The 14,481-nt window shown below is 54.8% G+C and overlaps 1 protein-coding gene across 1 annotated transcript; it reads left to right on the top strand.

The window, feature by feature from the left end:
• The first annotated feature begins 1,493 nt into the window (after positions 1-1,493).
• On the top strand, positions 1,494-12,827 carry GHRHR (growth hormone releasing hormone receptor). The gene is made up of 13 exons (XM_045865122.2): positions 1,494-1,550; positions 3,257-3,359; positions 3,481-3,588; positions 4,144-4,241; positions 5,350-5,447; positions 6,141-6,273; positions 7,614-7,767; positions 8,032-8,092; positions 8,543-8,612; positions 9,311-9,402; positions 9,983-10,112; positions 10,676-10,717; positions 12,497-12,827. Exons 1-13 carry the CDS (start codon positions 1,494-1,496, stop codon positions 12,620-12,622), a joined length of 1,272 nt encoding a protein of 423 aa, XP_045721078.1. The 3' UTR covers positions 12,623-12,827.
• The last annotated feature ends 1,654 nt before the right edge of the window (positions 12,828-14,481 follow it).

The raw sequence follows: 14,481 nt of genomic DNA, 5'->3' as shown, positions 1-14,481 counted from the left end.
CTGTGAGTCCTCACTTGGCCTGCCCCTCCGGGAGCTCTGCTTCACCCTGAAGACGAGCTGGGCTATGTGTGTGCCACCTGTCTGTGCTGTTTTTATGGGCAAAGCACAGGAAAACCTTTGTGCGAGGGAAGGGGGTCTGGGGCTTGGGGTGGTTCATGTTTTCTTTTCAAAATATTTTTCTTCAACGCTGTTGGTGATGAATACAAGTGGAAAAACAAAGCCCTGCTGATGTAAAATGATTCCTCACTCTCCACGAGGCGGGGGTGAGGAGCCTTCATCATTCATGATTCGGGTCAGGCTGTAAATATGCCTGTTGTCACCAGCATCCAGCTGGGCAAGCTCTGGGAATGCGGACCTGTGCACAAACGTCAGGACCGAGCAGGGACAAGTGGCATCCAGGGCCCTGGAAGATACCACGTGCTTCCAAATCCCTAAAGGCTGTGAGAGGTCCAGTGGAACTTAGAACACTGTCTTTAGCTGGGCCAATTGGGATTCCATATTTTAAAGTCTAAAACTATAATAAAAATGACCAACTATCAGATGTTCAAAATAATTTGAGCAGCTATGGTAAGTCCTCTAGTTTTTGCTATTGGTAACGGTTGTCTTGCTTTATTCAGGGCAGTCTAGCTCCGTGAATCCCCTTGCAAACCTCCCGTCAGGCTCATTTCCCTCTATTGCCATGAAGACTTCTGGAGACTCTGACAAGCTCCTATGTCAAGTCCAGGGCCTTGATGTCTGCAGACCCCACCTTGCCTTCCAGGCTGCCGTCCCTGCGGGGAAAGAAGCGAGGTCCTGCTGATAGGACACCTTCTTGGCCAGCCCATGCAGGGGCTTCATGATCTCACTTCTTTATCTCAGGTCATCCCTACTCTGCAACCCCCACTGACACCCCCTAGCCCCGCTGCGTCCCCATAGCCCTGAGCCCACCCTGCAGCCTTGTGGATGAGGCTCAGGTCACCACCCAAACTGGTGGGCCCAGGTCTTCTCTGAGTCTCCTTCATGGCGGGGGAAGGGGGAGGGCTCTCTCCACTGTGGGCCAGCAGAAGGCTGGGTTCAGAGAAGGAAATGGTAAAGAATAATGACCTGCCAGGGCAAGAAGTGTCCTGTGACTGTCACCTCTCTGGGCCCTTGCTGTCAGGACAGGCACGCAGGCAGATTTACAGACACAGTGGAAGGGGTCGGGGTGCTCAGCCCCTCCCTGTTGGGGACATGGAGGCCCACTTCGGGGCCTGGGCTGAGTTGGGCACAGTGTCCTGCAATCCTGTGAATATTTAGCTGGTTCTGTCCCCTTTGCTGGCTCCTGCCTATGTAAACAGCCACCAGAGTTGGGGAGGCAGAAGCCGGTGGCAGCGGCGGGGACAGGAGACCGTGGGGAGGGAAGAGGGCCGTGGGGAGGGAACCGTGGGGGACCGTGGGGAGGGAAGAGGGCCGAGGCTCCCAAAGAGGATAGGACGGAAGGACGCTGACTGAGGGAGCCACCTCTGAGCCCCACCATGGACAGCAGGGCATGGGGTGCCTTCATCCTCTGCTTGCTGAGCCCATTGCCAATTGTGAGTAGCAGACACAGACCCTCCTACCTCTCCTGCTGGGCTCCAGATCTGGGAGCCACAGGGCTATATGGGGGGTCTAGCTGGAGCCTGGTGGGGCCCCCACTGCTCTTCCCCAGCACAGGAGTTTCTTCCTATTAAGCAGGTTGCTGGCCATGGCTCAGAGACCCCCTGCCCCCTCTCCCCCCCTTCCCTCCTCCCCTCTCCTTCCTCCCTCCCCTTCCCCTTGCAGCTGCTTGGCTCCAGGTAGCTCTGACTAGGAAAACCTGGCTAAGCTGAGTTAGCCTCCGTTGCTTCCCTCCAGGCCCTGTCTGGGCCCTCCGGGGGAGGCTGTTAGGGCCTCTCCGGCTCTGCTCGTGTCTCCCAAGTCTTCTCTGAGCTACAGGTCTCTAATTCTTCCACAAAATCTCCAGACCCCTCCCCATTCCCAGCATCCCAGGAACCACATTTGGTTGTGGCCTCTTAAGAGGGTGTGGCCGGGGACCCGGTAGGTCTGCGCAGTAAGTGGAGAACAGCTGCTCCCTTCCCGCATTTGGGGGACTGTCCCTCTCTTGATACGCCCGGGGCTGGAGGAGCTCTGGCAAACTGATGTGCTGGAGAGTGGGGTGCCGGTCGGGGCCCTCCCTGAATGTGTTGCGATTTCCCAGCATGTTCCAGGTATACCGCATAGCGATTTGACAAGTTTCTATGTTCTGCTGTGCTCTCCGCAAGTGTAGCTCCCATCTGTCACCCCACAACGCTAGTACAATACCCTCGACTTTATTCCCTGTGCTGTACCTTTCCTCCCTGTGCTTCTCCTTCACCTGTTTTGCCCTCCCCCGCCTTTTTTTTTTTTTTTTGCCATACAGGTAACTTCTTTTGCCTTCCCTTCTGCAGTGAAGAAGTCTTCTTCATCTCATCTGTGTGCACCCCACCATAACCACGCGCGCTCTCTCTCACCTCCCCACCAACCCCCCAGCCTCCCCCCGCCTCCCCTCTGCCTCCTTCACATCTCCTTATCTGGCTCTGACATTCCTGCCTCCCTCTTATAAGGACCTCCTGTCCACCCAGATAAGCCAGGATAGTCTCCCCATCAGAAGATCTTTAACTTAATAATCCCCAGCTACAAAATCCCTTTGGCCCTGCCAGAGAGCATATTCAGTTTTCAGGGATTAGGATGTAGACATTGCGTGTACGAGGGACATTGTTCCGCCTACCAAGGTACTCTGTGCAGAATTGCATCCAGGGAGCAGGAGTGCAGAATGGAGGAAAAGAATTGCATCCAGGGAGGAGAGCAGGGATGGAGGAAAAGCCCCGCACAGATGAGTTGTGGGCTCAGCCAGCTCCAGGAGATCTTTGGAAGACTTGTGTTCAATGTGTCTCAGAACTTACTCCCATGAAATGAAATCGGGACACATCTGTCCAAATGTCCATCTTTCTTTCCTTCCTCCCTCCCCCACTTCCTTCCTTCCTGTCTTCCTTTCTTCCTTCCTCCTTTCCTTCCTTCCTTCCTTCCTTCCTTCCTTCCTTCCTTCCTTCCTTCCTTCCTTCCCTCTTCCTTTCCCTCCTCCACCAAATGCCTTTGCCAGTGCCATGAGCCAGGCCCTGTGCTTAGGAGCAGGGGCGCAGAAATGCACCAGGCTTTGTCTCTGTCCTAAGGTCACTGGGACCAGAGAGCCCCGAAGGAGCAGCCGATCAGCTTGGCCTATCCCCTTACCTCCTTCCCGCAGGTATCCAGCCATGTGCACCCAGAGTGCGACTTCATCACCCAACTGAGAGAGGATGAGAGGTCGTGTCTGCAAGCAGCAGAAGGGAAGCCCAACACCACCCTGGGTACGCCGCTTGGGAGGGAGGGGGTGGCTTCTCGATTCCTTTATCTCCTCCAGCCTCATCACTCCGAATGCCGGAGGGGCCCGTCCCCCCGAGTCTGCTCTGCTCCCATCTCTCTCTGCAGGCTGCCCGAGCACGTGGGATGGGCTGCTGTGCTGGCCGATGGCAGGCTCCGGCGAGTGGGTGACTCTCTCTTGCCCCGATTTCTTCTCCCACTTCAGCTCAGAGCCAGGTGAGGGTTCCGGGTGTGGTGGTAAGTGGGGGAGATGAGGTGGTTTCATCTGGTGATGCCAGAATATGGCAGGCACATCCTGGCTTTGGGCGCAGTAGATCTGGATTTGAACACCAACTTCCCATCTTCCTATGTGACCTTGGGCAAGTCACTCAGCCTCCTGACCCTCAGCTTCCTGACCTGTGACCTGGGGAAAACAAGAACATTAACCTTATAGGGGGTGAGGATTGGTGGGCAGAGCATGGAAGTGCCGGACCCAGGCCCTGACCCCAAGTGAATGTTCTGTGGGTGTTAGCGGGAGGGCTGTCTATGGGGTGGAGGGGGCAGAAGCTATCTGACTGTTCAGGTGCTACCAGCTGCCTAGTGGGGGGAGGGAGGAAGGGCTGCACCTGGAACCAGGACCCTGGAGGGAGGAACACCCCCTCTCTGCCAGTGGGAGGAGCTGTCTGCAGACCCTGCCAGTGTCACTGGATGGTCCACAACTCCCCCACCCGTCCTGGAGAGAGAGAAGGAGCGATAACCAGTTCTCTGTTCCCACCTCTGCATGCCTCCCAGGGGCTGTGAAGCGGGATTGCACTATCATGGGCTGGTCTGAGCCCTTCCCACCTTACCCTGTGGCCTGCCCTGTGCCCCTAGAGCTGCTGACGGAGGAGGTAAGAGGCTTCTGGCATCTTGGAGGAAAGGTCATCATGGATGTTTGTAAGGATGGTGGCCTGCATAACTGGAGGGGTTACCATTTCCATTGTAGCTAGCAGGTTGGAATACTAATTGCAGAAGTTTCCAGAAGATGGTAGTGTCTGGAAAAAGAGGGCCCAGGTCTTTTGCTAATTGCCCAAGGGTGACACGTGGGCCACGTGGGCCATGGTGCTGGGAAAGAGGGGAGGCAGAGGGCAGGGTGGGAGTTGTGCTGGCTGCCTTCTCCCTGGCATGCCCTCTCTGTGCCCAGGCCTCCAGGGCAGGAGTTTTGAGTGGTTCCAGGGAAACAGAGGCTCCTAGTGGTCCTGGGCACGTTCCTTCCCTTCTCTGGTCCTCAGTCCGTGGAGTGGTGTGCACGCCCTGCACTTCCAAATTGAGCAGGGCTTTTGCAAAGTGCTTCTGTACCCCCAGTCCCGTATCTCTTTCCCCTCAGCCCTGCAAGGCAAGGCATGAGTCTGACCATTTTTCCGATGAAAAAACAGACAAAGTTTGGTGATTGCCTGCATCCCTCAGGGGTCCGCGATCCCCTCCCTCAGGCTGCACCCTCCATCTCCATCTCAGGGTGGGGGTAGGGTGCCCAGGCTGGACTTTGATGGATCCAAATACTTGGTCATAGAAAGAACTTTTCCCTGTGGCTATTGCTGGCTGCACCCTTTCTTTGGGGGACGTTGTGTGCCCAAGATGGTGAGGCAGTAGGATGTCAGTAAACAAGCCCCATTTCCTTGTGAGCTTTTCTCATTCCTCAGTGAATGAAGAATATACCAATGAATGAAGCTGTAATTTCTCTGCTGTCTGTCCCACCCCAGGAACAGTGAGAGTCAATCGTCTCCCTGTCCCCTCCCTCACCACCCCCCCACCTCCACCGCCCACCAGCAGGTCAGGTGCGAGACAGGCTGTAAGCAAACACTTCTGTTCCTGAGGGAGCTTGCCACGGTTCCCACGGGTGCCCCTGGCCCCAGATGGGGAGTTCTGGGGTAGAACTGAGAGCCTTCGCCTGCTCTATCATCAAGCCTCCCCTTCCCCAAAGTGCAGCCACTGAGACTTTCTCTGTCTCTACCCTCCCAGAAATCCTACTTTTCCACAGTGAAGATCATCTACACCCTGGGCCATAGTATCTCCGTCGTGACCCTCTCCGTGGCCATTGCCATCCTGGTTGCTCTCAGGTTTGCCGTCCTCTTCGCCTACTCGAGAACCTTCACTGCCTCCTTATTGCCCACAGCACTAAGCCTGATTCCTTGCCTGGATGTTCCAGAGGTTCCCGGATCTAGGCACCATGGCCATTCCTGGCTTTTCCTTTCCTTTCCCCAGCATGTCCTCTTTCCACCCCTTGCAATCCAGGACTCCCTGCCATCTCTACACCTTTGCTCATGTGGAACTTACTCGATTGGCTTGGAATGCCCAGTTCCTTTGTTCTTGATATACTGATGTCTGTCAAAATTCGAAGCCCAAGTCCCATTTGCTTTAAGAATCCTCTTTGCCTCTCCCCATGATACCCTTCTTGACAATCCCAACCCTTTGACCATTGCCTCTCTTGAGACCCCCCAACTTCAGAGTCTGAGCCCCACAACATGGCTTGTGCTGTTGTCTGTCTCATGGGGCTGTGCCTCATCTCTCTGAGCATGTAGGAGGCTCCCCTGGGCAGCACCCTGCCCTTTCTGACTCTGTCCCCCGCCTCTGAGCTCCCCAAAGGCAGGGGCTGGTCCTCTCTGTCTTCTCGCCCATGCTGAGCCTGGGGCAGTGGCTGGTCAGCTGTCCTGCATGGCTACACCTGAAGCTCCAAGTGCAGCCCAGTCTGACTCGAGTCAGTTCGGTTTGCCTCCCACCATGCTCACCGTCCTCCCTCCCTGCTCCTCCAGGAGGCTGCACTGTCCCCGGAACTACATCCACACCCAGCTGTTTGTCACCTTCATCCTCAAGGCGGGTGCTGTGTTCCTGAAGGACGCCACCCTCTTCCACGGGGAGAACACAGATCACTGCAGCTTCTCCACGGTAACAGCTGTGGCTGGAGGGCCCCGGGGTGGGTTGGGGGGAAGAAAGACTGCATTAGAGACAGAGATGGGCCCGTCCAGTCCTGGGGGCTGACCCTGGGGCCCTGCAATTGTCAGTTACAGGACAGGAAACACCCTCTCCCTTCCCACTCCTCCCCAGAGTCAGGTCCTAAATCCCCATGCCAGTTCTTGGATCCTGGGGCTGATCCATGTCATTTCCATATCCCACGTTCCCCTTCCCGTTCCTTATTCTGTACTCCAACCTAGCCCACACTTCGCCCCAGCAGTCTTTGCATTTCCTACCTCCCTGAACATGCCAGCCTGTCTGTGGCTGGGTGTGGGTGTGTGCAGGGGTGAGGCAGAGCTGGGTCCCTCCCTCAAGAAGCACCCAAGGGGCCTAGGGGACAGAATGTACCAGGTTATGGGACCACTGAGTGGGGGAGGGAGTGTTGAGAACTGGGCCTCAGGGAGCAGGTGGCTTTGGAGCTGGGAGGGGGTGAGAGGGAGGGAGGACACGTTAAATGGAGGGACCAGGGTGAACAGACTCTCACAGACAGGAAAACATGAAGCATGTCCAAGAACCAGAGAAGGCATAGGGGGACAGGAAGGTGGGAGAAGCAGAGGAGAATGAAAATAAAAGACAGCTGGGGGCAACATGGAGGCCCTGCACTCTCCAGGCACACTAAAACTGTGCTGGATATGGACAGATACACAGGCGGACAAACCAACAATGACCTTAATGAACAAATGAAAGAAATAATAATAATGATACATATTGAGCACTTACGTGGTGGCATTGCACTAAACGCTTTGCATATATTACCACCTTTTATTTCCTACGTGTATTTTCATTTTAGTCCCGTTTGTACGTGAGTGGGCCTGGGGCCAAGCTCAGGCCACCTGAGCTCAGAGGTGGTGCTCCTCACCCCCGACCGATGAGCAAGTCTTGCGGTGAATGAGCGAATGCAGGGTGAGGGCCCGTATGTTTGCAGAAATGAATGGGGATCCATATCCACAGCTCTGGGGATGGACATGGGGTCAGGAAGGACTGAATGCAAGTGAAAATAGTAGCAATTCATATGCAGAGTTTCCATCCAATCCTCATGATGAGGCCATGTGAAAGGTATTGGAAGTATTTCCTTTGACAGATGAAAAGGTGAGGTCTGGGAGGTTACCCAGCTAATACCTGCTAAATGTGAACGCAGATCCCAAATCTGTGCTCTTAACCACCACATTATTCTACCACAGCCCCTCTGGGGCAGCCCAGGGTGGAGGGGCCTGGGTCAGGTCGGGGCCCCAGTGGGTGTCCAGCTCTGAAGAAGCCAGGCCCCCGGCCCACAGGTTCTGTGCAAGGTCTCCGTGGCCTCCTCCCATTTCGCCACCATGACCAACTTCAGCTGGCTGTTGGTGGAAGCCGTGTACCTGACCTGCCTCTTGGCCTCCAAGTCGCCCAGCACAAGGCGAGCCTTCTGGTGGCTGGTTCTTGCCGGCTGGGGTGAGCACCGAGGCTGGGTAGGGCACCAGGGGCTAGGGGAGGGCTGGGAATGCACAGGGAGCCCACCCAAAGGTCCCTTCAGCTCACTGATGATGACACAGGGCCCGGGGGGGGGGGGGGAGGGACAGCAGCCTGTAGTCCTCCAGCTTCCGGGTCCCACCTTCCCGGTGCCCCATGTGGCTGGCAGTGGCGGTGGCAGGTAGGGACAGATCTCTGAGCCGAGGACGCAGACCCCTTACTTGTGTCTCCTCTGTACCCCCACAGGGCTTCCTCTGCTCTTCACTGGCCTGTGGGTGTGTTGCAAGGTGACCTTTGAGGATGTGGTGTGAGTCTGGGGGGCTACCTCATCCCACGGTGCTGGGTCCCCCTGGGGTGTGGGCTGGACAATCAAGCCGTGTGGCGGTCCTCCAAGCTGCGGAGAGGAGGAGGAGACCCCAGTCCTGCCTTCAGGGAACTCCCAGGCTCGGGCGCGAGATGGGAAGGCCACCGCGGACAGCATGGAAGGGGCAGGACCTGGGGTGGGAGGGGCCCTCAGATTCTCAGGGTGCTGGGTTCAGGGAGAGGTGAGGGTTGGGGACACAGTAAATAGGGGCCTCCTGGAACAGGGGAGGTTTGGGGGCCAGCAAGAAGCAGCTAGGTGGAGAGAGAGAGAGAGGGTAAGCCTAGCATGGATTGACACGTCCCTTTGGAAGGGGGTCCCCCTGGCTGAGAGAGGAGACCAGGCTGGGTGGGCATTTTTGGTGCCCCCATCAGTCCCGGCCTGTCCTCTCCTTAGGTGCTGGGACCTGGATGACAGCTCCCCTTACTGGTGGATCATCAAAGGGCCCATCGTCCTCTCTGTTGGGGTCAGTCCCTGGGGCAAGCGCCCTCTGCTTTATTCTCCCTGGGTCGGCCGAGGGGGTTTTGGGCAGGAAACATGACTCCTGGCTGGGAGTCAGGATACCGGGGTTCTTCAGCCTGGCTCTGCCAGCTTCTCTGTGAGGCCCTCTCTGGCCCTCAGTGTTGGTAAAACTAGGGGGGTGGTCTCCATAGTACTTGGGCGCCTTCTAGCTCAGAGTTGTGATGTGTCTGGTGCCTGACTGTAGATCATGTGCCACCGCAGTGAGGCTGCTGTGGGGGCAGTGGAAGGAGGGCGGTAGCTGAACCCACCCCCGGCCGCCATGCTGAAAACAGGGCAGCCGGGTCTGGTTTGCATGGCCTTGGGGAATGTGCGCTTGCCCCCAATTTTACCAAAAGTGGGGGACACCTACTTTGTGTCAGAGTAGACCCTGGGAGGCACTGGAGGCAGCATGACAAGGCCTGACCCCCCCACCCTTTATTCCAGGGGCTGGAGAGGGAGGGGGACCCTGAGCCCCTGAGTTCCACATGGGACCCCCCAGTCTCTAGGATACAAGTTCTAGAGCAATGACCTATACAGCCCTCTACCTGCACATCCCCTCTGTCTCAAGGATTTGGGGTTTCTAATTCCCAAAGAGGCCCCGACCCAGGCCACCAGGGCCACTCCTGACTCTTGCCTTTTACCTTCCCACATCTCTATTTCCAGGTGAATTTTGGGCTTTTTCTCAATATTATCCGCATCCTGCTGAGGAAACTGGAGCCGGCTCAGGGCAGCCTCCACACCAAGTCTCAGTACTGGTAATGTGTGTGCACACGTGTGTGCATTCGGGGACACTGGGGAGATAACCGGAGTGGGAGTCAGTGTGGTTCTGTTTCATTCACTCTCCTGAACCGTCCTCCTCCCTAAGCTTCCAGGGAGAGAGTAGATCTGGTCCCTGCCCTCTAGGAGGTTCCCCCCAACCCCCAAGTGGGGACGATGGAGTCTCCAAATACCCAGTTACCAGGCCAAACGGACTGATGAGTGCTGGGGTCCATTTCTGTGGGATCCTGCGGAAGGAGAACTTTTCTAGATGAGGGGATGGGAGTGAGGTTTGGTTAGGGAAGACGTCCTGGGGGAGGTGGTCTTTGAACTAGGCTTTGATGCATAGATGTTGACTGGAAAAATTTGAGCATTTGGCAGTGAGAACAGCAAGATCCATGGTCCCGAAGTAAAGAAGCCCTGCATTGTACCACACTGTGTTTGGGGAGGCTGGTGTCCTCCAGGGTCCCTGGTGCAGAGAGTCTGTATGGGGAACTGATGGAAAGTGGGAGTGAGCAGGGGACATGTGGGAGTCTCTAATTCCAGCCTTGGGTGCCTAGGGCTTGTCTTCCCCTGCAGGCGTCTCTCTAAATCAACGCTTCTCCTCATCCCGCTGTTTGGAATTCACTATGTCATCTTCAACTTTCTGCCTGACAGTGCTGGCCTGGGCATCCGCCTCCCCCTGGAGTTGGGACTGGGCTCCTTCCAGGTGAGGGCCCCCAGAGGGACTCTTCCCACCAAGTCCTTGGGCAGGAGGGAGGCAGTGCTGCCCACAGGTTTGGTTGAGTTCATGGTAGGTTGAGGGTTACGAGGCTGGTTATTCTTTCTTTCATCCATTTGTCTTTCTATGCATTCAACTTTCCCTGAACCCATCTACTCATCCATTTACCCATCCATCCACTGATCATCCATCCATCCTCCATCTATCTATCCATCTATCCATCCACCTACCTATTTACCCATGCATCTATCATCCACTCATCTGTCCATCCCTCATTTACTGAGCATCTCTTATGTGCCAGGATCTGTGCTCAATACTGGGAGCTGCAGAAATAAAGAAAATCAGAGAAACAGGATCAACAGTACAGCCTTAGCAGGCTTGTTGTGATGATTACATGAAACAATGTGCCTGGCACCTCCTTCCCTTTCCCCAAAGACGTGGCCCAGGCCACAGCCTGCGGGTAGGTGGAGGAAAAGATAGTAGAAAGGTGGTGGACATCTTATGGCCAGGCCATTGTATTCTGATGTGGTCCTTTCTCTTTGGCCCCACAGGGCTTCATCGTTGCCATCCTGTATTGCTTCCTCAACCAAGAGGTATATAACTCTCCAAGCTATCCTTAGTCATTGAGTCTTCCCTCCCACCAGACCTAAGGCCACTTCTCTTCTTTCCAGGCCCTGTAAATTCCAGCTCAAACCTTGACTCCTATGATTCTTTGGGAAGCTTAGTCTGCCCTGAGCTTCTAGATCAAGATGAACCTGATTGCTTCCTGTTAATGTCCTTTATCCATCCCTCCTCTGGGTTGGACTAAATATACTATCCATTCAGGACCAGGGATGGTCTAAAAGGATCCCCCAGTTCTGTGCTCCTAAAACTGAACAAAAGTGAGAGTGGAGGAGGGAATAAGCCAGCTCTAGGAGAGACAGAGAAAACAGAGACAGAGGAACTGAAAAAGTCAGGGCAGACATAAAGGGGACTAGGAAAACAGAGTCAGGTGCAGCAGCAGAGACTACGATGGAGAACAGAGCCAGGGATCCGGAGAGAAAGCACCTGGAAGAGAGGGCCTTATGAAAAGAACAGACCAAACAGAGGAGGACACACCCATGACTAGACAGATAGTGCCGATATGCTTGTAGAAATATGGAAAGATGGCAGAGAGAGGAAAATGAAAACATCCCACCCAGGAGGCACCTTACACCTGTCCCTTGGGACAGACTAGCTTTGTGGGAGAGGTGGGAGAATTTAGCTTAGTGCCCTGGACCCCAGGCCCTGCTGCTGTGTGCACGGCAGAGTGATGGGCTCCCTCTTGTGGCATGGATTTGCCGTGGGCTCTGATCTGCCGAAGACCTGGGTGCATGTGCCATCTGTCAGCTGTGAAATGGCGCTCGACCCTCTCCTGCCACCTCTGTCCCTGACTGGCTCCCCCTCCGCTGACTCTTCACTCCCACCCCAGGCACCCTGAGTCTCACGCAGCCTTACCAGGTGTCTGGGTGCACACACAGTATTGCAGTATCTGTTTGTAGTGGCTGTTGGGTCCTGTAGGCATTGATAGGGGTGAGGAACAGCCCTGGCTGAGGCTGGGGGGACCTGGGAAAGAGGCTTCCATGGAGAGCTGTGAAAGGATCCGTCCTGGGAAATCATATTGAAGACCAGATAGTTGTATAACTCTGGTGATGGGGAGTTTACTACTCATAAATAGCTCTTCTGTTGTTAAGCACCTGTGGGGAAGCTCACCTTTACGTTGAACAGAAATTTGTCTCCCTTTTGTCTTTCACTATAGCCCAAGTTCAGCTGTCGGGAGGGGGGTTGGTCACAGCCTCTCAGCTCCCTCTGACCCCAACAGCCCCTTGGAGATGTGACAATTCAGATTCCCCTGTCCTCCCCCACCCCCACCCAGGTGCTTTTCTTTCAAGAATCCCAGTCCCCTCACCTGCAGCTCCTTAGACAGGGTTCCGTCTTCTCTCCCTTTAGGTCATATCCTCTGGACAGGTTCCCAGTGGCCATAGTTCAGTTCAGTGGGCAGGGAAGGACTGAATCCCAGAGCAGGGGATGGGAAGTACTCAGGGAGGACAGTGTGGTTAGTTGGCCAGAAATGGAAGAAAGCACCCATAGAAAATGTCTTTAACCGGACTCACATAAAGGCAGTGCTAAAAGTTAGAGAAAAGAGCTAAAGGGAATGGCCAGGAATACTCACAGGAAGGAGGAAGTAGTATCTTCCAGAGATAATACTTAGTGGTAGCTACGGCCAATCATGGCTTCTCCTCTCCCAGGAGTCCATGTCTATGTCTCTCCTGTGTGGGTTCTCCCTATACCCTGGAGTGGAGCACAGAAGTAGAAGTGGGACCTTCCTAACATCTTCTCCCTTGCCCCTGGAGGTGAGGACTGAGATCTCGCGGAGGTGGCATGGCCATGACCCTGAGCTGCTGCCCGCCCGGAGGGCCCGCACCAAGTGGACAATGCCTTCCCCCTCTGGGGTGAGGGTGTTGACGTCTGCCTGCTAGGCTGGCCACATCACGTGACTGGAGCCCACACCTGAACTTGGGCAGCTCCAGTGGGCCCACCACTCTCTGCAGGAGCAAGAGGGACGAGCGCCCCGGAGAGCCCTCAGGCCACACCTCCGCCACAGCTGCTGCCCCGCCCTGGGCAGGGGCAACCCTTTCACCCTGTCCTGTACCTGTCCCGCACCTGACCCTGGGTCCCTGAGTGTCTACCTCTGACCTCCTCAGTTGCTCTGCCTCCATTCTCCTGTTCCTCCTCCTGGACTCTGGGCCATAGCCAAAGGCCAGAGGAGCCAATAAACTTGTAAACGAATAGATACGGAGTTTGAGTGAATACACGTGCCCCAAGGGGAGGGACCTACAGCCTTGATTTGATCTCTGGTGCACAAATGCCTTTATCATTCCTCTGCTGTGTTCCATCCCCATTATTAGTCTGCGCAAGAATCCTCCTGCTTAATTTATTCTTAAGATGTATTCTTTTTTTTTTTTTTTTTTTAGATTTTATTTATTTATTTGACAGAGACACAGCAAGAGAGGGAACACAAGCAGGGGGAGTGGGTGAGGGAGAAGCAGGCTTCCCAAGGAGCAAGGAGCCCGATGCGGCACTTAATCCCAGGACCCTGGGATCATGACCTGAGCCGAAGGCAGATGCTTAACGACTGAACCACCCAGGCGCCCCTCTTAAAACGTGTTCTCTCTTGTCTCTATTTCTAATCCCATCCCTCTCCTCCCATAGGCAAACACCCCAATGTGTTTAATGTGAATATTTGTGTTTCTGTGTGTTCTTGCAAAATAGGTAGTATTTCGTGTGTGTCTGTACTTTCGATTTACAGAAATTTTGTTGGTTATATGCTCCATCCTGCTTCTAACATTTTCCCCTCAGCATTCTGCTTTGAAGACATCTACCCGTGTTGCCGTGTGCTCATCTGGTCTCTTGTTTTGACTGCCATATGGTGCCACATGGTGTCATCACCCACGTCTGACCCGTCCTGTCTCCCCCTCTCCCCCGCAGGTGAATATTCACGCACTTGTCCCCTCATGCACCTGTCCAAGTCAGCCTTTCTCCAGGACACAGACCCAGGAGCAAAAGTGCCGGGTCATCTCATATGCCTTTTCTTCTGTGATGAGGCACTGCCAGATTGTGCTCCAGAATGCTTGCAAAATCTGCACTCCCACCAGCAGCTCCACCAACACTTGGCATTACCCAGCTTTTTAATGTTTGCAAGTCAAATGGGTGTAAAGTGACATCTCATTGTTGTTTCAGTTTGCATTTCTCTGATAACTAATGAGTGTGAGCATCTCTTCCAGTGCCTGTTAGCCTTTTGGGTTTGTTCTTCTGGAAATCGCTTGGGTCCCTTACCCTATTTTCCTCCGGCATGGAGATTTCCCAATTCTAGGTCTTTCCCTTATGTTCTCTCCATTGTGTGCCTTCCTGTGTCCTTACTGCCTGCTGCCCCCAACTCGGGTGAGGGCCCCTGATGTAATGCATCATCACGGTCAGTCCTTCCCCCACCCTAATCCTTGGCGGCAGGGAGGAGAATGAGAACTGGGTGCTGTCCCTGGGAATGTGTTTGTAGACTGATGGGAGATTTGAGTGCAGAGAACAGGCAGAAATGGACCCTGCAGATCAGGATGAAATCGTTCCCATTCTTGGTCAGCCCACAGCAGATCTGTGGTGTGAAACTCAGCTCCATTCCCTGGCCTCCAGGAAGCCTTCCAGTCCTCTCTGCCATTCTTGCTCTGATGCACACACCCCAACCCTCAAAGTCATGAGGGTTCCAGTGAAAGGAGACTCAGCCAGATGAAACCCAAGGTCACATTGGTGGCCACGATGCCCAACTACTCAGCACCTTCTTGGTCAG

This window comes from Mirounga angustirostris, unplaced genomic scaffold (genome assembly GCF_029215605.1).
Source record: "Mirounga angustirostris isolate CCGP_5_RB_7025 unplaced genomic scaffold, mMirAng1.0.hap1 SCAF_12, whole genome shotgun sequence".
In the NCBI taxonomy this organism is placed as follows: domain Eukaryota; kingdom Metazoa; phylum Chordata; class Mammalia; order Carnivora; family Phocidae; genus Mirounga; species Mirounga angustirostris.
This window is presented reverse-complemented; position numbering and strand designations above follow the sequence as displayed.

Coding starts and splice junctions, on each gene's coding strand:
- GHRHR (XM_045865122.2), top strand. CDS start 1,494: ATGGACAGCAGGGCATGGGGTGCCTTCATCCTCTGCTTGCTGAGCCCA. Junction 5,448..6,140: donor GCCATCCTGGTTGCTCTCAG/GTTTGCCGTCCT, acceptor CTGCTCCTCCAG/GAGGCTGCACTGTCCCCGGA. Junction 9,403..9,982: donor CACACCAAGTCTCAGTACTG/GTAATGTGTGTG, acceptor CTTCCCCTGCAG/GCGTCTCTCTAAATCAACGC.